The following is a 23,290-nucleotide window of genomic DNA, read 5'->3' on the forward strand; positions in this document are numbered from 1 at the left end:
ACTGACAATGTAACTGACAAAAAATTGTATGAGCTACCTGAGACATTGACACAACTTCATAAGTTGGTCTGTCTCTTTATAAATATCCGCTTCCAAACGCCTGTCTAGCAGATATTCTTCATACCTACTCTTATAACCTGATTTATTTGACACATTTAATTTATTTGCCCTTTTGTTTCTATAGCAATACGTTTGTTAACTGTTAACAATTGTCATAATTTAATGCTGGTTAATATTACACTTGGAAAGCTTTCAGATTTTACATATTTTACATATTTCAACACTGGAACATTTTGTAAGTGCAGCCTCACAGGCGTGAGTGATATTAAAAACAGATATCACGTAGGCCAGCGTGAGAGTCATTGGATACAGTAGAGGGCATTTAACTTTTTTAGTATCGGCTTCGGAAATGTGTCTGCTTATGATTATTGTGACACATTTTAGTTTGTTATGAAGAGTGGCAGCAAATATGCTCCCTTTGGATGGTAAACGCTGCTTTTCACCACAGGCAAGCTACCGCAGTGTTTATGAACAACAGTATCAGGATGTGATTACCATCTAAAGCAGGTCTTAACTATGCCTTTTCCATCAACATCCACTGGTAGACGTTACATAAAAGGGATCACAGTCAAACGATGCCAGGGATTGAAAGAAATAAATTATCTATTGCTAAATGTAAGCTTAGTAGTGTCTATTTAACTGCTTGGATATAAGTACATATCCAGTGGACTATTGCATCATTTGTACCCCCAGAAAAAGCTTTTCCTGGAAATAACACAGAGATCTAGGACACTTCTTTCTTTTAAGCTTTAGTGATCATTCTAGACATCACGCCTACAAACGTCTTCATATTGTAATGCCCTGGAATTGTTCGGAAAGAAACCTCTGCTCCGTGATATCTGAGGATATTTACCTAATTCTATTTAGACTCTCTCCTAACTCTAGTCTAACACAGCAGAGTAGAGCAGACAGGGTGACATCCTTGCCCAGCAGAAGAGCACTGAAACGTCTTTCAGTATCAGATAAGAGTCATTTCCACTTGATGTGTGAGATGAAGATAGAGTATATTAGATGTACAGCAAAGTCAACGAGAGACAAGAAATTGGAACATTTTGTAAAGTTTTTGCCTACCCCCCTGAGCTCAAAAAACCCTCTAGAACATCTGGAGACCCCAATTTAAAGACATGACATTAGTCTAAAGATTTGCATTCCTTTTGAATGAAAACAGAAAAGTTGTGAAATTATGGAGATCTGAAACTAAAGCATTCTATCCCTTCAGTGAAGGTCTGTACAATGCTATTGTTATAGCTTCCTTTTTAAGCTATTTATTTTTTTTCTACTTTGACACCTAATTGTGTTTTGTTTCTTGTTGCTGCTGTCTGTCCTCCATAACTGTTATGAATTTAAATAGTTCATTAAAACTGTGTCTCGAATGAATGATGTTGTTTTTTTACTTCAAAAAAACTTAAAGCATCACTATGAAAAACTGGCATTTCTTGCTCATGGGCTAATGTGTAATTTGCGTTTTGAGCCACCACTATTGACAGGTATAACTACATAATATTAGCCCCAATTTTTGAGTTGACAACAAGCCTCAGGTCGGAGAGCTCAAAGAGTGATCGCTGATGCCTTACAAGCCCCAGACAAATATCTAGCAAGTTAATATCTGGACCTGTTGTCGACTCTAAATCCGGTAGTGTAAAAAGTGCTGTGACTGAAAGCTAATGCAGCGACTAGCTACAGCCAATGAGAGTGCAAGAAAGCTGAGGGTGTGTTCGTTATACAACACGAACAAGCATCTATTCTAAAAATCAGCATACAGACAACTCGTATCGCTTGTCTCTTATAGACATAGAGATAAAGATATAGAGAGACATAAAGAAAGAATCTACCAAAATTTAATAGCTACAGCTGGAGGTATCAAGGTCTGAATAAACATGCCCCCACCTAAACAGCCCTCCCTTAAGTGTCAACCTTCCCAGCAACCCATGCAGCCTCCTACAACCTGACAGTGTGCCCCATTCCCAGAAGTTCACTAAACGCTCCTGCATGTCCAGATCTTCTAGAGATACCGAGTAAACATGCTTCTTGTATGGACAGGAGCCAGAATTCATGCACTTGGCTTAGCCCCCCAACCGCAACTGTGAACTGCTTCCTAGCATGGGTGGAGGCCACTTCCCAGATAACATGCCCATGTGGGGCCTGTTTGGGTAGCCACTGTTTGATGGCTACTAGGGTCAGTGATGGGACCAGGAGGGGTTAAACATGGGACCCATCTGGGTGATACACTGCACATGGGACCTAGATGGGACCTATGAGAGATCCGGGTGGGCTGTAAATATTGGGGCCCATTTGGGAAGCCCAACAGCAACACATGTACGAACCCACATGTAAGAGCCCCTGCCCACCATGTAGCAGCAACACTAATAAGCCAGTGTCTATGAGGGCATCGAACTGACTCCCCATACACTGCACTTCATCCAAACTCTGAGGTAGAGGTCAATCGTCTCAGCTATGGCACTGATGCTAAGAACTGCTTTTCCAGAGGCTACCTGCTCCAGCTCAAGTGTCCTCTATTTCTACACCGGCAGCACACCCAACGCTCCACTGTCAGCAACTCTAGGGCCACTGCACAAGTTGTCGCTTCGGTTGGTTAGGCGAGCAGAACATGCCATACAACTGTTCAGGCAGGAATGCGTTCAGGACGTACTCCAGCATTACCTCTTCCTACACAGCCTTCTCGAATGGTGGGTATGCTTGCTCAGTTCACATGTATCCTCTCTGCTTTCAGCCTCTGCCTCTCCAGGAATAGCCGTTTGACCTATAACATTGCCAGCACCCATCCCAAACGTGACTGAAGGGCTGCGATCAATGCCACAAAGTTGTTATGTTGCTCCAGCAGAAGCACTTGTAGCCCTTTCCACTCCACTGTCCAATTGGGATGCCGGGCAAACACTCGTGGCTGTCTCTCTCTTCTCTTTGTGCTGTTACCTTCACCATCTTCCCCAGCCAGCCACCTTTGTCTCAGTTGGGGCAGGCACAACAGGGGGCAGACACAGTACTCTGTGACCCTTATGTCTTCTTCGCGAGCTGCTGTGGAGTTTGCTAATGCGCTGCTTGATATCGTCCCACTGACATCAGTGCAGCGCCGGTGTAGCACTGCAGTTGCAGTATCTGCTCTCGATATCTAGTAGTCTCTCATCCTAGAAAAATGCAGGTTGAGGGGATAACAAACAACACTGTCATGAATGGCGGTGTCAACATGCATAAGCCACCCACCTCTCCACATTCCTCACACATCCACACACCCACACAGCAGAACTGAATTTCCAACCTCTCGGGGGCGTACAAGCCCTGGTTAGAATAGCAAAAGTGCAGTTTGTAGGAGTTGTCGTAATGGTCAACATGGCGTCGGTTTATGGATAAAGTCCCGCCTTTCAACACAACGAGCCACGATCAGATCTTGCTAGTTACACTGACTGAACAAGCAGAGAAATCAAGTTTGTTGTGCATTAATGAACTATTTTGTCAGATTTTATCAGGGATTTAAAATATAAATATGAATTAGAAATGGTAATTTGACCCTTAGTGTTAAATAGTTTGGTCTTTTCTCATTCGTAACGATGGGAGCCTTGTCTCAAATGCCTGAAAATAACAATGGCATTGCAAAGATGGCCGCAGAGAGAACAGACTTGCCTATTAGGACTTTACCAGCTAGCAGAAAACATTGTAGGAACGTTCAGCGATGTTTTTGAAAGAAAGGTGAACCTGTAACATTACAGAAATAATGTTCCAGGAACGTTCTAAAACCATGTGACGTAGTAGTGGTTGGCATCACAGCGTTATTAGAACGTTTCTTCCACAACATTCCCTGTTAGATACACACAGGCGTATGTTGCACACCATGGACTAAGGAACAACAAGATCTCTGGAGATTGACTTGTCACAGTTTTGGATCTCAAGTCCTCAGAAAGTTCTCTGCTCCTCTCTCTGTTCTCCATGCTTAGTGTGGCACACAGAGACTTAACTCTCTTTAAGACTTAACTCTCCTTTTTATCTGGTTTCAGGTATGATTTGGACATTGCCCACACCTGTTACTTGCCACAGGTGAGTTTAAACATCAAAGCATCACTTGCTTTTTTACCCACAATTTTGAAAAGGTCCATTTTTGGAGTTTTGTGTGAAATTATATAAGTTTTTCCTTTTTGTTGTTCCAATACACACAAAGGACATAAACATGTGTATAACAAAATGTGTGATTGCAATAATTTACTGGGAGAAATACTCAAAAAATACAAAAAAATAAAATTTTCGGCCATGATTGTATAAATGAAAATGAAAAACTAAACTGCTTTGCCATCTGCAGCCAGAGTCCAAGAAAACACACCAGGTTGGGCTCTCTCCCCTCATCACTCTTCAGCGATGTTGGCTGGAGAAGGTGTCTGTTAGCTGGTGCGGTAAAGCTGTGGACCTGACACTTTTCTCAGAGCATGTCAGTTGCCCGGCAGTGCTGCGTCAGCGGCAGTTGGAAAGAATGACTGGGGGGCTGTCTTCATTGCATTCCTTAGCCTCCTAGTGTTGGGAGCATTGCTAATGCCAGGGGGAGCTACGGAGATGTGGGTCAATTGGCAGTACCTACACTGTGAGAAAAAAAATTTACATTCCAAAATCCACTCTAGGAACGTCCAAAAACTTTCAGATTTAATGTTTTAAGAACCAGAATGGTATGTTCACATAATAACCAAAAACGTCTACCGGGAAAGTCCTTATTTTGAGATACGGTCTCATTATTTTGAGATATTTTCTCATTATTTTGAGGCTTTGTTTCATTATTTTGAAATATTGTCTCAATAATCTGATGAACTGTCTCATTGTTGTGAGATACTGTCTCAATATTTTAATGTACTGTCATTATTTTGAGATACTAACTCATTATTTTGAGATATTTTCTCAATATTTTGAGATACTAACTCATTATTTTGAGATACTACTTTGTTATTTTGAGATATTTTCTCAATATTTGGAGATACTTTTGAGAAATAATTTTCTCATTATTTTGAGATACTAACTCATTATTTTGAGATTTGTTCTCAATATTCTGAGATACTGTCTCATTATTTGGAGATATTGTCTCAATATTTTGACATACTGTCTCGATATTTTGAGATACGGTCTCATTATTTTGAGATATTTTCTCATTATTTTGAGACCTTGTTTCATTATTTTGAAATATTGTCTCAATATTCTGATGAACTGTCTCATTATTTTGAGATACTTCTTAAATATTTTGATGTATTGTCTCAATATTTTGATGTAGTCATTATTTTGAGATACTAACTCATTATTTTGAGATATTTTCTTATTATTTTGAGATAGTATCTCATTATTTTGAGATTATTCCTCATTATTTTGAGATATTTCCTCAATATTTTGAGATACTGTCTCATTATTTTGAAATAGTGTCTGAATATTTTGATATACAAAGTCACTGGTGCACTTCCTCTGTATTTTGAAATTATTTCTAATTAATACGAGATCCTTTCGTGTAATTTTGAGATGCTTTATGTTTTATAATGTAAAAATCTGATTTGGGAATGGGGTATCATGGTCATAAGATGTGCCAATATGCCAAATAACTGTAACAGTGGAATGCTCCTCCACTGGGAGTCGAGGCTTTTCGGGTCAGTCAGGCAACAATCAGGCGCAGACAGGGAGAAAGCGCCCCCTCACACCCGAACGGCATGCTGGGTCAGAGCAGTGGCCCCAAACAGTAACATATGATACGGCGAGATTAGTAATTCCGTCAGCCTTTCTGAATCACCTTACCCAGGGGGGATTTGGGCCGCTCAGTCCAGCCGAGGGGCAGACGCGGTGAACGGCGGGGTCGGAATGTGACGGTGTGTCTGTAAGAGGAGGAAACTCCTTGTTCTGATGCCTCCGACGGCGTGCTGTGCTAGCGCTGCCAAAGCTAGCTAGCTCTCGCTAACTCGGACAGCTGGCTAGCTTCAGGCCCGCGTCGCTTTCCACAAGACCTCCGGATTTACCCGCTTCTGAATAGACTCGGTAAGTAACACAGCCGTCGGTGTAGCCAGCTAGCTACCCTTTTCTGAACCGGTCGATGTCCGAGAGCCGTCGGAGCTCAGCTTGTGACGGTCGGCGTCACATAGCAAGCTAACGGTTCAGCTAGCCCGCTAGTGCTAACTTAGCCTGGCAGAAATGCCCGATTTTCTCCAAGAATGTGTGGTTTGAGTCTTTTTTGGCAGTTTTGAGGGGATTTTCTGGTGATGTTACAGCGAGTTATAAGCTCAGGGTTGTGTTAACTCACTGTTTTCGTGAGGAAAGGGCTGAGGATTGACTTCGCTCTTAATTTCGTCTGCGCCTCTTCTGCAGATCGTGACAATAACAGCCCGGGAGACCAAGTGCTGGACCTTACAGCCAGTGTGTAATGTGTGGTGCAGCAGCAGTGTGCTGCAGCTGCAGCTGCTGATGCAGATGTTGGTACAGATGTTTTGCACAGAGGCGCAGGGTTTTTAAACGGATTAAACGTGCGCGCGCGCCTCAGAGCACGTAAACAAAAGCAACTCGTGCGGAGAGCCACGCCCCTTCAACTTTCCCCTAACCAGAGAAGAGGCCTGCATGTCGGTGGTCCGCTGTCTGTGGACTTGAGGACGAACAGCTGAAGTTTAGGAGCCCCTCTCTCTCTCTATTGGAGGCACATTATTTGGACAAAAGTATTGAGACATCGTCCTGAAAGCAAGGGTTTATCTTGGTGTGAGAATTTGATTGCATTCAGCAACAAGAGCATTAGTGAGGTCAGGATGTTGGATGGTCACCTCCCCAGCTCATCCCAAACATCTCTCAGAGGTAGCACCATCACCCCTCGAGCCCTCTCGTGCCAATAGGTTCATGTTTGTCTGCTCCTGAGAGTCCTATTCTATTGGCAGTAAGGAGGGTGTGTGTGTGTGTGTGTGTGCATTTGCACATCTGTGTCAGCAATGGGTGCAAGTTAAAGTAGCTGGATGCATTCATAAGACTGTATAGTAGATTTACGGTGCATATTACTCCAGCATCACGTCAGGCAAGCTGTCTTTGTCCATCCTCCGTTATTGAAGTGTGTTAAGCTCCTGTTGCTTTGGGAACATTCAGCCTCACTTTGAATAAACAGCAAATGATCTGCAGAGGGTTTGGAAGGACTGTAAGCATGTATGTAAACTCAGTTTATACTGAGAGGTTTTTAATGTGCTTATTGTATGTCATCATGTATGAAAGTCCTGAAAAAAAAAAGTCTTCCGAAAAAGAGTGGGAACCCTTCTCTTGCTCCTGCTCTGAGTCAAGTGTGTTTGAGTGCACTCTGTGAAGGAACTACACCTTTCAGGATGGTGGTCAACAGGGTTCCCTCACATCCTGGAATAATTGAAAACCTGGAATTTTTTAAAGACTATTTTTACAGTCGTGAAAATTTCTGGAAAATTAGAAAAGTTCTGGAAATGTTCGCGAGATCCTGGAAAAGTTGAGACTGTGGACAGACAGTTGAAAACCACCAAAGGATCTACAGAGGGATTTGCATCTTGTGGAAAAGATTTGCATGTAGTTCTAGGTGTTTAATAGTACATCCAGTAATCATGTGTGTAAAATCAGTTAATACTGAAGAGGCTTTTAATGTGTTCATTGGTCCTCATTCCTGAAACGAGGGGAGAAAAGCATTTTTTTGGTAAATTTTGTAAAATGTTTGTTAGTACAAGCGAAATGTTCCTCTGTTCCTGACCACGCACAAAGTGTGCATATCATCTGTAATTTGACATGACTGCACTTCATGTGTATTTACAAATATTTCCTGTTATTCAGAGCAACTCGTCCAGTGTGTGTCCTGTCCAGAGCAGTTGGTTGTGATCAATTAGTTATTTATCTAATGTGGATTATTTTACTAATTTACCTAAAAGAGTTCAGGGTCTGTAACAAGTCTGTAAGTGAAAATTAGTGCTGCACGATACTGTATTGTCACTTACACACAGTATCGGTATCAGCAGTGGAGAGCATCGATACCATGAAGCTAACCGACGCGCTACTTTTATTTATTTATTGCATACTTTATTATGAAACCAAACGTTTAAACAACCAGTAAAAAGACAGTCATAAATAGTTATTACCATTAAACAGACATTTAAATAACTTTTACATTTTACGAGCATTTACAGCACATTCTGTTTCCATGTGGTGTTTCTAAACTGCTCTGAAATGTGAATTTTAAACACTAATTAAAAAGCTGTTTGGTGAAGCTAAGCAAGATTGCACTTCCATACTTGCCCATGTTTCTGCATTGTGGCAATTTTTTATTTTTTCATAGCTTTTTCAAATGTGCAAATTCTGTTCTTTCAAGCTTATTATGTCTTATTGGGAATAAGATAAGGGATAAGACAACTTATAAAATGTGGAGCACTATGAATATCAGGATTTATGGTATTTAAGTTGATATCAAGTATCAGCAGATACTTGAAAATCTGGTATCGGTATCTGTGCATCCCTAGTGGAAATGGCTAGCTTTGCGCAGTTGCTGGATTTAACAGAAAAAGATCTGAAGAGAGAACTTTTGCGTTTTCTTTTATATTAGGGATGCACCGATACGATACTGGGATCGGATATTAACAAAATTAGAGCCCAGACAACACTGTGCCAAGGTCAAGCACAGTTATTATATTTATATTTTAGTGACAAATAATAGAAATTGGGTTCATTATTATCTGTGTTCATTTGTTATAGTTTGTGTTACAAAGGTATTAAAGTAATATTTAAGTCAATCCTAATTCAAAAAGATCAAAGCCTTAAGTCATATCATATCCCACATGGTTATATATATATATATATATATATATATATATATATATATATATATATATATATATATATATATATATATTTATTTATTAATTTAACAATGGTTTCGGGTCGGTATTGGGCATCGGTGTCAAGTCAATGTATCGTATCACACCCGAAAAAGATAGATCGGTGCATCCCTGTATGTATTCAGCATTTAGGAGCCAGCTTTAAGAAGGGATCCAACAGATCCATGGTATTCCCGTACCTGTACAGGTGCTGTCTGTGCTTGGCTCCGTAGAGACTGGAAAGTTACAGCGGGTGATTGCTGACAGATCAGGAATTTCTCAACCCTCAGTGATCCACATCGGTTTTAGATGGCTTAACTCGTTTAATGCCTCACTATATGAAGTTCCCCTACAGCAAACAACTGTTATTTAGAAGGAATATAAAAGGTGCTGATTTGAACAAACTTCATTCAGTACAAGATTCAATACTCTGAGCCTGTCTGCTGCCCAGCAATGCTGTGTCGGCAGTTTGAAAAGAGGCAGTGGCTGGCTTTGGATGTATCTGAGGAGGCGTGTTAAGTCCTTAGCCTCCTAGTTTTGGGAGCATTGCTAGAGCTATGAGGAGTTACGAAAGGGTGGGTTAATTGGCCGTAGCGAATTGGGAGAACAAATGGAAAACAATGAGGGGAAAAGTGTTGTTAAAGTTATTGGCGCTCTCGCTTTCAACCCTTCATTGTGCAGCAGTGTGTGTCAGGTGTGTGACGGCCTGTACACACCCTGAAGTAATATCTGTTGTTGTTTGACTGAAGTGGAATGGTACGTGGACCACCTGCATTCATCAGTAAACATGAGCATAAATTGTGTTGGTTAATTTGATTTATTGGCGCACAGATGTTCAATAAAAATCATGTTCTCGTTGTTTTTAGCTTTAAACTTTAGCGCTTTTTTATCTTTTTTTCAGTATAACATTATCAGATGTTAGAAACAGAAAACATTGTGACATTGTTTTAGCCTAAATTTACCCTAATTTGAGTCCTTTTGGATTACTACCCAATAGTACGACCAGTGGTGGCGGGTAGACGCTAGCATGTCCTTTTTCCAAGTCATGTGAAGCCACTGCTTCTTTTCGATCTGCCATGTATCCAAAGTCACTGTACAGCCCAACACACTAACTGCTGGTTCTGTTACATTAGCTAATCATGCAGAGTAATGAAGAGAAGTAGTGTCCTTTTGCTTACCAAGAAGGAGCGAGGCCAGTTGCACTCTCTGGGACAGCCATGGATGTTTGGGGCATCACCTGGAGATTGGACTGACAACATCTCGATGATGGGGCCAGTTAAGACTTAGAAGAGTGTCCCGGAGCCCCGACATTGTGTATAATAGACATTTTAGATGTCATGATATATTTAAATCTGTTACCCAACCCTAGTAGTGGTACCATTAATAGTACTATAGTAGTGTTGTAGTACTGTGAGATTGCCTGAACACCAAATGCTTATTTGACTGTACAGAACAATTCAAATGCACAATTCTTTACCGCTTAATTCCCAATGATGCTTTTTTATTAATACAGTACTACAGAAGTACAGAGTTAATGTTGGTTTTCATAATAGTGGCAATGCACATGTCTGATTTAAAAAAAAAAAAAAAAAAAAGGGGGGGGGGGGGGGGGGTCCAATGCTAAAATCCAACATAATGCCAAACTGGTGCGGTGACACCATCCTTCTGTACAAGCTCTGTCTACCCAGGAGAAGGCCACATGAGGTGCGTGAGTTGTTCAAGTCGCATTTTAAAAAGTGAATCTGTAGCTGTAGTTGGCCGTTGGTAAAGTTATATTGACGATGTGTGATCTATACTTAGATGCTGTCTTGTCCATGTTACATGGGACTAAATGTTCAGTTTACCATAGTATATTATGCTTGTACAAAGTGAACAGTTAAAAAAAGGCAATAAAGCCCAACTTAACATCGTCACTGGTTTAAATGATTGCGATATTTGCTATTGTTTATCGTTCCAAGGCTTATGCCAATTCTCTAAAGTGAGCTTGAGGTCAGTAGGCTTATTTGTCTGTCTACTGAGTGATGGTTAGCTCTGCCATTTCGAGGCAGCTCTGTTTCTTCATATGAACCGAAGGTTGGGCCAGGCTAACAGATGTTAGCTAATATATAGTTTTTACCATAAATTTGATCTATCTGTGTCTTTCCCTTTTCCTCTCCTTCTCCCTCAGTATATCTCACACTCACTCTCTCTCTTGGACCAAAATGTCTGACACTACCAGAACTTTATTGCTGACTGTCTTTGGTCGCAAAAGCACTAAATCACAATTTTAGAGCTTTTCTGATTGCATCAGCTTTAACCAAAATCACCCAGTCTAAACCTGCCTTAAGTTAAGTGAACAGAGGCTCTGGGACTTCGGTGGTGGTGTTTATTTGTCTATAAACTTCTGTCATCTGATTTTTTTTTAGGTTATTCCGATTGTGATTGAGATATGAGGCATTACAAGGGTGATGCAGGTTGGCCTTTGTTTTTCAGAGGCACCTGCATGGAAAAAGAGATGTCATTAGGTCTTACATTTAGCCTCGCATCAGTGTGTTCATGGTCCAACTGAGCATAGCCACTCGATGCCCAGAGTGGGCCTTGCTGAAGCAGAGGGGCTCCACTCTGTTCCTGCTTTATCCAGCCGTTACTCCCCTGTGTCTTGTAAAGGCTCTGCCATGAAGGAATGCTACGTGCCTTTCCACACATTCAGAGAATTTGAATCCCAAAAAGAATTTGGCGATTCCTGTAGCTGTGGATGACCTCAGCCGTAGCTGAAACTCCTAATTGTACATTTTTAACTGCATGGGTCAGAGACTGTGGATTGTCTTTCTGTTGGAGCTTGGAGAGCTTGGAGGCCTGCTTTGTACATCCGAATCTGTCTTTGTTCATTGCTCAATTAGGTGTCATCTGGATCAGGGAAACCGAGGGTCTAGGCATGTTATTGTAGAAAGCATGTGTGGGCTTTGAGAGAACCACATCATCTGAAATTTGCTCATTCCACAACACTTATTCATTCTCGAAGGGTGGGATCTTGGCTGTTTTTTTATAGTGGCAGTTGAGTTGCAGGCAGTCATTAGTGTCAGGCAAAGATTTAGGCACCCCTGATCAAAACCTCTGTAATTATCAATAGCTGAGCAGGTAGAAAATGACCTGCAGTCATGTAGATTTTAGTTAAGATTTTGGCACACTGCATGGTCAGTACTAGTAACACCCTATTCGGCAGATATAACAGCTTGTAAACACTTGTTGTAGCCAGAAAAAAAACCCTTTCAGTTCTTGTTTGAGGGATTTGCTCATTCATGCAAAAAGCATCTAGTTCAGTAAGATTCCATTGAGATCATATTTGTGCAGAAGTCGCTGCACAGTAGAAAAGTGCACCACCACTCCAGAGTCAAATGTAATTACGCCCCTTTAAAGTGCAATGACTTTTATATAGTGTGTGTATACTGATGTTTGCAACATATATGAATTTCTTTTTTTTTTTTTTTTGCATAGTAATTATTTATTTTTTATTTATTTCAGAAAATACCTAAAATACTACTACTAGCCTCCAATAACTTCTCACAGTCTGCTGGAGGTGCTGTTACTGATGCATTAGTCATTGTGTGGCTGGTTAACATATTGATGACGTTCCTTCTCCTGCAAAACTGAAAACAATGGACAATATGGAGGTCTGCAAAAATTATTGAGTTCATGAACAATAATGTAATTATGATGACAAACCTAGTGTACATCTGTTTTTCTGGTTTGGTTTTTTGGGTTTTTTGGGTTTTTTTGGCCTGACCCACACCCGCCCAACACCTCAGCCCAAGCATAAAAACCTTTCTTCCATTATTAAGATGTTTTGTTGAATTTCTAAATTCACAAAAAGAAGTTGTTTGGATCAGGGGTCACTGATCTATTACTAAGGGTTCTTTGACTTGGGTTGACAATAGTGAAACTGCTTTCGGTGCTATATAGAACCATAGTTTTTAAAAGGTTCATTAAAGAACCAAATGCAGCAAATTCTCCATCTTAAAAGAACCATTTGACCAAGAATTAACATTCAGTCATTGTTTTTCAGGCTATCATCATTCCAGAATTAGCCCATTAGCTTTACCAAATCATTGAAGAACCCTTTTTTTTAAAGGTTGTAGGTTGAGAATTGTCCACTGACCAAAACAAATCAGCCAACAGTGGTCATGTGGACTGAAACTGATCACTGGTGAAGTTCTGTGATGAAGTTTGTGATGCCCTATTAATTGTTTTCCTCCTCCACAGGAAATCCATCCTCAATCAGCAGCGAGGATGGGAGTAAAGACCTTCACCCACAACTCTCCAAGTCACAGTCAGGAGCTGCTGGACAAGCTCAACGCCCTGCGCGGCGAAGGCCACTTCTGTGATGTCACCATCCGCGTCCAGGGACAGCTCTTCTCCGCCCACAAGGTGGTGCTGGCCTGCTGCAGCGACTTCCTGAAGGCCAAGCTTTCGGGAAAGCTCAGCGAGGAAGACTCTGAGGACGACAAGCCTGTGCTGGACCTTCATCATGTGACTGTGGCTGGCTTTGCTCCACTGCTGGAATACGCCTACACCTCCACGCTTTCCATCAGCACTGAGAACATCATTGATGTGTTAGCCGCCGCCAGCTACATGCAGATGTTTGCAGTTGCCAACACCTGCTCGGAGTTCATGAAGTCTAGCATCCTGTGGAACTCTGCTTCGGCTGCCGGGGCCACCGGGAGTTCAACGTCTGCCGGTCTCCACCGGTCACAAGAAGCACCAGAAGGTGCCACCGGCTGTGCCCTGGCTGCACTGGACGCCCTCTCCCCTTCCCCAGTGTCCTCGGAGAGCAGCGTGGTTGAGCGATCCATCCCTGTTTGCCGCGAATCGCGCCGCAAGCGCAAAGGTTTTGCAAGCCCACAGCCAGCCTCTTCTTCCTCTCCACAAGTTCCCAACCCCTCACCTTCCTCATCGTCGTTCCCCGAGAGTTCTGCGCAGACTCTGGAGCCTTCGCTGGCTTTTTCCTGGACCTACCCATTCGGCGTGGAACGCCGCTTCGCTCCTGAGAAAGCCAAGCTACCCGAGGGGCTCCTGGAGCCTGGTGGCGCGTCTGGGCAGGACCCTGGCGGTCGGGCGCTGGTTGAGTACCTCTCCTGTGAGGGCCCTAGGGGGATGGGTGTGGGTGGAACAGCTGTAGTGGAGGAGGAAGAGGAGGATGTGCAGGTGAAGGTGGAAAGGCTGAGCGACGAAGAGGTGCATGAAGAGGCCTCACAGCCGGTCAGCGCCTCCCACAGCTCCTTGAGTGATCAGCAGACTGTTCCGGGCAGCGAGCATGCTCAGGAGGATCTGCTCATTAGCCCTCAGTCTTCATCTATAGGTGTGCTGTTTTTCATTCTACTGAGTTATATAATAACACACAATTAACTGCATGTAGATGTTTGATTGCATTTAGTTATGGGCGTAGAGGAGTAGTTACGAGGTCTAGAGGAACTGCTGTTTTGGCAGAGAGATACAGATATTCAAGATAATCAGCAGATCATCTGTTCTAAATGCTCAGATTGTGATGTTCAAGGGGCTCAACTGTGTTTGACTAAATACTGATAGTAGTGCTGGGCGATATGACCTCAGCATCACGATTAATTTAACATTTTATTGTTTAATGAACAATTATATAAGCTGCTTGAGTTGCTCTGCTGGCTTAGTGTTTGAGTTCTCCTTCGTGTTGCCTCTGTGTCGCAGACCGGATGGGCCAGAGTTATGTTATAATGCTGGCGGTAGTATGTTTTAAGGGTGAAGTATTAACAGCATTAAAAAAAACAAAAATGTCGATTAAGCTTCTGAAGGTCATTTTTCTAATAATTGGTCAGTCCTAAATGAGCGTTATTATATTAGGAATGCATTAATATTCGAATTCTGGATCAACGTCAGGACCAGATGTTTACACTCATTATGGACATGAATCAGTGATCAGTTTCTGGGGCAGAATGAGTGTATAACATCTTTAAAAAAAAAAAAAAAAAATTGGCGCACAACTTTTATTTTTGGGGAGTGGGTGAGCTATGAAATCAACACAGGGTCAAAATTCTACATACTTGGTCAAAGTTACATACCCAGCACACCTAATATTTGGTTAAATGTCCCTTTAGGAAGTTGCACCTTGAATAGATGCTTTTGGCAGCCATCGGCAAGCTTCTGGCAGAATTCTGGTTGGATTTGACCACTCTTCTTGGCTGAAATGGTCAAGTTCAGTTAAATTTGTTGGATTATCTGGACCAGCCCAAATATTAGAGCTATGTCAGACTGTCGCAAAAGCTTATTGTTGGTGTCCATGGATGTGTGTTTCTCCTATTGGACAAGGTTATGAGATTATGCTGAACATTCTGAGGAGGCCTTCTTAACTACTGTAATGTACCAGTTCTAAAATACCTCAAGAACACAATCATGCTTAACGGTAAGTACAGTGTTTTTGAGGTTGAATATCTTACCTTTACTCCTCCAAACATTTTTGTCTCGTCTGACTTCCAGAAGTCTTTTTCTTTGTCCGTGTTGTCAGCTGCAAACTTTAGTCAAGCTTGAAGGTGTCGATTTTGGAGCAGGAGCTTCTTTCTTGGACGACAGCCTCTCAGTTCTTGGTGATGTAAAACTGGCTTGACTATAGACAGTGACCCTGGTGGTCCAGCAGCTTCTAGTTCATGGCAGGCCTGTGTCTTGGTGGATCCTGGGTTGTTTTTGGCCAACTGAACCAAATTCCTTTTAGCTGAGGGTGACGGGCCTCTGCAAATTGGCTATACCTTCCAATCCAGTGCTGTCAAACTAACTCTTTTTATGTGGGCACAGAAAAGCTACCTCCTGTAGTGAGTCTTGATCACTAACAGAAAGTTAATAGGCCTTGGCCTTGGCAGGTTAAAATACAGAATCACAGAATTAAAAATCTGGCTCGTGTGCATGATTTATATTATACTGTTGATTTCAGACCCCCCCTAAAAAATGAAATGACGGTAACTTCAGATGAGACACTGGGCTAATGTGCAAAATATCTGCTAAAATAATAAATATATTTTATGTGTTCATAGAATATTAGAACTATGTCTATGACTATGTCCACAATATGCTCAGAAAAGCATAATAAGACGTGTTATGATGTAACTTGTCATCATGAGCATAAATAACCTTACTGCCCAGCCTTACTTTGGTTAGCTGTGATTGTTTTATCATGAAAGAAATAAAAACAAGTGACTCTTTGTCCCCTCAGGCTCCATGGATGAAGGAGTGACTGAGGGTCTCCAGTCCATCCAGGGCACTCCAAACACCACCGGCCACATGGAGGAGGACGAAAGGTAGGTGCTCTACGCCTACGTTGTTTTTACAGAGTCTCCTTTTACGATCTCTCACTTTTACGATTTTACTAAAAGGCCCCTCAGAGGCGGGACATTATTTTTCATCCTCACAGTCTCCATCTTTCTTCACTTATACTGGTTTATAAGTGGTGGAAGCTTACGCGGTATTGTAGTGGATATTAGGACAGTGACTCCTTGCCAAGCGGCCAGAAGCTAGTTGGCAGGCTCTCTGGAAACTTCTTGGATCTTGAATTTTGTTGGAATCCTGGAAGAAAACTGAAGTGTCATGATGCAAAACAAAAGGAGAAGAAAAAGACACAGCTGTCCATCTCTAGAGAGGAGTTTATACTTTTATATGACAACTTGATATGCCTGACTAAACCTGTTATATGTTAGTCTGAAACCTCTCTGGACGCATCTTCATGGAGCTGTGGAGAGTGGTGAAAACAAGTCTAGAGGAATTGCTAAGTTTGCAATTTGCAGATATTTAGCCAGATTGCTTTAAAGACTTTAATTGATGTTCCAAATACATTTACCTCAAAGTCACTAGTCGATGGAAAGTCACCTTGAGTTGATTTTAACATGAAGATATTCAGGTTATTTGAAAAGCACGTCTGTTATTGGCTTTTTCGGCACCCTCACTAACTAACCCACTAACTCTCAACATAGGCTATCTAAACTAGTCTGAGTTAATCATAAGTAACTTGATTCAGATAATTTAGTCATTTAGTTCAGATCATTTCTACTATATTTAAGTGGGTTTCAGGAAAGAACAGAGTGGTAACAGAGCCTGCTTGAAGGTTTGCCTATGTAATTGGTAAAACCACTGTGTAGGTCAAGAAAAATGTCTGGCTTGAAACATAACACAATTATATAGTTTTCTGTGGAAAATTGTAGAAACCACAGATCTGCAAGATAGATCTTCTAAATTGACATCACCATATTGACATGTCACAAATCCAATTTGTTTGCCTTAATGCGACACAGATCTTACGATGTGAATACCCACAAGAGTTGGGGATCCGGTTAACTGCAGACAGGGAAGGGGGAAAAAAACTGCCAAAAAAATTGTGTGAAAATGAATCTAGGGCTGGATATGTATTCATTTAGGTGATGTTAAGAGTTTTTTTTGCCCCCTGTCACAGGCATATCAGAATATTATGGAATAGACTTGGCCCAGGGTGGGTCAGATGCTATCTGACAGGGTGTGCTGCATGTATAAATAAGCGAGCACACCAGTCAGTTGCAGCAGTGCAAAACGATCATCATGGGCAAAGGACGAGATTTGACTGATGTCCAAAAGAGCATGATAATAGGATACAGGGCTAGGGGGGTAGCTAGAAAGAGCCCCTGTAGAGAAGGTGTGCTGAGAATGGACTTCTCGCACATTGAGTGATTCCCAATAGCATAATAGTGGTGCCCCACGTGCCCATTAATGCAAGAGGGGAACAACGACTCTGGCGAGTGGTACCTAAAACAGTCCATACCACAATGTCTCGCTAGTGTAATGGGTGGTTATTACCACTGTTGGGTAGGTGGCCGTTCTTCTCATACAGAAGCTTCTAACCATACATTTTGATCTTCAGTGCAATGTTTCCAATGGTGTCTTGAGAAATGTAATGCTCCTTGGTCTTCATTGTGGTTGCAACACACCTTAAACACATTGCGGAGTGGTATTTATATAAACAGTTTACAATGGGTTATTCATGGTTAAACCCAACTTCAGGTGAAACAGGCTACATAATATAGGGGTGGAATAATTGTGACATTGCCGTATTGACCATATATCCTGCTACTCTAAAAGTCTTTAAAAATAATAATGATTAATTTGTTTATTTGCTGTATCATTCACCTGATGAAGGCTTTGCATGTAAGTGTAAAGTTATAGATTCTTACTCTCTTTGGAAGGTTGAATATGAGCATCCCCAGTGCAGTCTGACAGATGTAATGCCTTGCATGAATAATGAACAGCTGAGAGCTGCTCAGAGAAGATGATCTTTGCAACCATGGCTTTTTCTGCTATTTACAACCTCAAATGGCAGTCTGTGCTCTGCCCCTCTGAACATAGATCAGGAAAATTGTGCTATTTGTACCCAAACAGTGCACTATTTGTCTAACAAAGGGTCATTTGGGAGTCCGTCCATGTACACAGAGCCCTTCTGGACACAGTTTAATTAAAAAAAGCAGGCCATTGGGGATTGCTCCGTGGTTTGACATTTGTGATAAACGTGGTTCATTCATGTGTCGTCATTGTCCTGAGTATTCACAACAAGGCAGAATTGGAGTTAGGCAATGAGTCTTGTAATGTAAATATAACCTTGAGCCTTGTATGTACAGAAACCTAATAATGGGTCAGATGAAAAAAAGGTGACCACTGAATACGTGAATCACTGAAAACCACCGCCTGCTTGGCAACAGCAAAATAGCCAAACCTTGTTTTTTGTCATAGATCCGTCTCAAGAACCTTGCTGATTGTTGTTTTTTGATCTTGGGTGAATATTAATGACTTAGACACAGAATGCCTTTGGTGTTCATGTTTGGTGAGAGTTTGATTAACACATTGTTTTAATATACATATGCTTTTTAAACATCTCTCCTTTCCGCTTCTGTTGTAGGCTAGAAAACGTCCAGTACCCATATCACCTTTACATCAGCCCCTCCGCACGGCCCGGTCTCAATGGGCCTGAGCGCCCCTTCCAGTGCCCCACATGTGGGGTTCGCTTCACCCGAATACAGAACCTCAAGCAGCACATGCTCATCCACTCCGGTAAGGGAGCACTCTGCACTTACATAACCAGTTTATACCAGGGTATAAATCATCCTCCGCAGTCTTATTCTTTACACATGAGACTTGGGTGTTATTTCTCTTCACTATCTAAAGGGCTCCTTTTGTCATTAAGAGTGAAGGTCAGGAATTGTTGATACTATGTGCTGTACTCTTTGAAAGATATCTACTACTGGGGTGGGCCATATGCTATTTTTTCATGATTGTGATAAATTACAGTAGTTTTGAGTATATTGTGGATATCGTCTGCACTTGTGGAACGCTGAATAACTGCATGCACCATTAAAAAAAAAAGACCAGTGGAAAATGCCCTTTGTGTATCATGAAAATACTTGCAGTGTTTCCCCTAGATTTTGTTAGACTCTTTAAAGCTACCAGTGTTGTCATGCGTACGAGGTTGCGTACTGCAGTAGACAAAACGCTGCACTTGAGTTTCACATCTGGTATTCTCCTCTATCGAAGAGTGGACACTCATTGCTACAATTCTAGATTTAGAGCTGACATTAGTTTGATTTGGCCCATCGGTAAGTTACACTAACCCCACCCAACATATTTCCATACATATATTTTATACTATACTAATTTAATACCTATTATGTTCATGTAATGCTTTAAACATATTTTAGTAATGTATAACTGTACATTTGTGGTACAATACATTTATTTAATTAATTATTGACTTATTGACTTTTTTATTTTTTAAACATGCCTTGGCCCCGTTTACACCTGGTTACTTTGTGACTAGTATCTGGGTTGTATACTGATAAGATTCTGGCCACATGCATTTACGCAAATGCCTCTCTGGTTAGTGAGAAATCCCTGTGTGGGACGGAATATGCGAATTCGCTTGTGGTGCGGCAGTTATTGCTGGTGTTGTACTGGGAGGGGTTTTAGTTGTCGAATGTGTCAAGAGACTGATGCGTTTACACTGCAGTGTGTTTTGGGTTTGTTTACACTTGAACTTCCAGATATAATCCTGATGCTCAAGATTGATAAAGTGACCAGATGTAAACGGGGCCCTAGGCCAATTGCATTTTGACCACCCCAAAAAAAAAAAGTTTGGACATCTTTAATCTAGATGATCTTTGAAGTTGATATCAGCTGTAGTATCACAGTGCTCTAATACGAAACAGTAAATATTCTATAATTAAAAAATGTCTGGCCACAAATTAAACTTAGTCTTGGACCAAATTACAGTCTTACTGCAAAATCACCACTAGAAATTGTTTTAGTCTAATTTAAGCCACAGACTTTGTCTGGAAAGTGTTTTATTGGATTTAACACATAGCATTATTCCTATTTTACTGCTTAATAATTTATTATTCTTAGTGTATATTATTCTTAGTCAGCCTCTTCTCATTTTGAAAGCATTGAATAATTAAATAAAAATGGAATAAATTAAGTTTAAATATTAGCAATAATCACAGTATACTTCGCCTCTGACACTGTTGCTATATCAATATCAATGAATCTATAATAGACATAAACTCTGATTTTTGAGCTTGATAGATTGAGAATAACGCATGTTTGATCAGCTAGTTTTGTCTATATCTCATTTCCAAGCCAGGCAGCTGTTAATTTCAGCTTTAATGCTAGGGGAAATGCTGCCTTCAGTTATCACATTGCTTTTGTCCACCCACCCTTTCTTAAGCTCACCATCTTCATTGTCTATGCAGGACTTGTTCTATTATACAAAAAGGTTCGGTGTGCCCTTTTATTTAATGGAGCAATATACTGTCTTCTTCATTATTATATTTTATTATAAAGTATACATTTATTCGTAAATAAATTAAAAATACATTGTGGATAAATGTAAACATAGCATGTTTAATGTGCTATTGGACACACCATATTTATTGCATTTTGTTATTGGTTATTTATTGCTATGTTTAAATTAGGAAATAAATTGCAGCAATGCTGTTGAGGATGTGACTTATTTACACTTAAAATCAACAACACATGTTGACCAGGGGTGCCCAAACTTTTGCATAAGATTGTACAACATTTAGTTCGCATGCTTTGCCAAAGTGGTGTTCTTGATTTGATGGAAAGTGCAGCACAGCCACATGAACTGCCCTCAGCCATGCGTAACTGTTAAAAACTCTATGTTCAGCCAAAATAATCTGTCTTGTTTGCACCAACGCCTGTTCACCTCTGTGCTGGCACTCTGGTTCTCTTTTGAATACTTCACTCTTTAATGGTCTGCATAAGTTGGTTTGGTATCGAAGTTTTTTTGTTGTTGTTGTTGTTGACTTCTGTGTGACCTCTGACCCGTTTCCCCTGCAGGCATTAAGCCATTCCAGTGCGACCGCTGTGGGAAAAAGTTCACACGGGCCTACTCCCTAAAGATGCACCGGCTGAAGCATGAAGGTAAACGCTGTTTCCGGTGCCAGATCTGTAGCGCCACATTCACTTCCTTCGGTGAATATAAGCACCATATGAGGGTGTCCCGCCACATCATCCGCAAGCCTCGGATTTACGAGTGCAAAACATGCGGCGCCATGTTTACCAACTCCGGCAATTTAATCGTACACCTGAGGAGTCTGAACCATGAGGCGTCAGAGCTAGCAAACTACTTCCAGACCAGGTGAGGAGGAGCTGATCACAATTAGAAATGACTCTGTGCGAACAGGAACACCAATGCAGGCTTAGTTAGTCACCTAGGTTTACGATGGCAGTGACTAAAGCGGGATATGAAGAGTACATTGCTGTTTAAAAGTTTGGAATCGTCTGGCTTATCAATCATTCTTTATTATAATTTTTTTTTATTCAACAACTTGGACAGTATAGACTTAAATACTATAATCTGGACACCTGGTGTTTTTAGATGTTTTACCGACTGATTCAGGTGTTCTAGGAAGAGTGAGAGATTAAATAAGAAGTGACTTTTTAACAATAATTTCCTGCTCAATTATTTGCCACTTTTAAAATATTAGGAATTTGGATCTTAATTTTATTTAATTCTTTTTTTATTTTATTAACTCTTATTAGAATGTTTTTTAGACTGTTCATTTTGATTGAACATGTGTGATGTGTTAAATTACAGCTTCCTAGTGTCCTCAAACATTGATTCCAAACTTTTGAACTGTGAACCAGTGGTATGCATACATAAGGGCTGGCCTGAGTAATTTGAATGTTTAAACTTGCATACGTTACGTTGGACTCCATTCAGAATTTAATGTTGATATGAAAAATTATATATGAGGGGGGTGAAAAATAGCTGGTGTAATGTCTTAGAAATTCATAATTGGTTTTCACATAACCTCACCTAAAAGTGCAAAACTACACCGCGTTCCACATGAATTTACACTTTTTAAAAAGCAAATAGGCCTCAAACACTTTAAAGTATCAGGTACTTAATTTTCTTACTTTAAACTTTAAAGTCTTTAAACTTGCCAATGCCAGGGACTCTTAACTTCCTGTTAGCATTCATGACTGACTACAGCTGGTAGTATCTTTGTCCACAGGATTTCTTTCACAGCACTCGTTGGATTGACCAACACACAGTCCAAGAAATTCAGTGCAAATCTGAGACAGACTTACACAAGTCAGGAATGTCTCTTGGAGTCTTGTTTAACAGTTGTACATAAATGCAAGTTATTGGGTGGTGTAGCCACTTTGCCGAGGTCTAGAAAAACTTGGCAAATGACCAGTGGTATATTTAAAGGAATAAAAGTGAGTTATTGAACCACAAGAACACTGTACCAACTATTAAGCGTGGTGGTGGTAGCATGATGCTTTAGGGCTGTTTTTCTACCCATGGACCTGGTACAAAGTGGATGCAATAATGGAGACCAAACAATCAGATGGACGGTTGAAACTTGGGCACAGTTAGGTGCTTCAGCAAAGGATTGATCCCAGACATAGATGAAGCATAGATAAAGCCTTTTTAATGGCCTTTTTTAAATGCCTGACCTCAGCGCAATCAAAAATGTGTGGACTGTGCTTAGAAATTGGGTCTGTGCCAGGAAGCCAATAGTTTTGCCGAAATTAGTTGTGTGCTGTATGCATATTTTTGACCCTGTGTGTATAATTACACTGAGTGTATAATGGTATAAACTTCCAACCGCAGCAGGTGTGTACCGCGGAGGCATAACAGGTTTGATCAGTCATAAGTAAAAATATCCATAATCATTATCCGAGTAATGTCTGGTAGGCTACATTTCATCCACATTATGCTAGTGTTTTAATAATCAGACAGAAAATGGATAGTATGTTTATACTGTGTTTATCCACAGCTGATTTCAGTTCATTTGCACCATCACCACTATATACTTTAAAAGCATTATTGCCACCAACTGAACATTTTTTTGGAAGCGAGTGTTTACAGC

General features: G+C 40.9%; 1 protein-coding gene across 2 annotated transcripts in view; it reads left to right on the forward strand.

Moving 5' to 3' along the window:
* The first annotated feature begins 5,667 nt into the window (after positions 1 to 5,667).
* The window catches only part of zbtb44 (zinc finger and BTB domain containing 44), a 29,458-nt gene continuing 11,835 nt past the window's right edge, over positions 5,668 to 23,290 (forward strand). Inside the window, exons 1-5 of one of the 2 annotated variants that reach the window (XM_072670111.1) lie at positions 5,668 to 6,063; positions 13,119 to 14,214; positions 16,090 to 16,174; positions 18,790 to 18,941; positions 21,246 to 21,329. In XM_072670111.1, coding sequence (XP_072526212.1) covers positions 13,146 to 14,214; positions 16,090 to 16,174; positions 18,790 to 18,941; positions 21,246 to 21,329 — 1,390 coding nt within the window. In that variant the 5' untranslated portion in view covers positions 5,668 to 6,063; positions 13,119 to 13,145. Of the gene's footprint in view, positions 6,064 to 13,118; positions 14,215 to 16,089; positions 16,175 to 18,789; positions 18,942 to 21,245; positions 21,547 to 23,290 lie in introns of both variants that reach the window. The other variant, XM_072670041.1, reaches the window with a different exon arrangement.

This window comes from Salminus brasiliensis, chromosome 1, assembly GCF_030463535.1.
Source record: "Salminus brasiliensis chromosome 1, fSalBra1.hap2, whole genome shotgun sequence".
NCBI classification, from domain to species: Eukaryota; Metazoa; Chordata; class Actinopteri; order Characiformes; family Bryconidae; genus Salminus; species Salminus brasiliensis.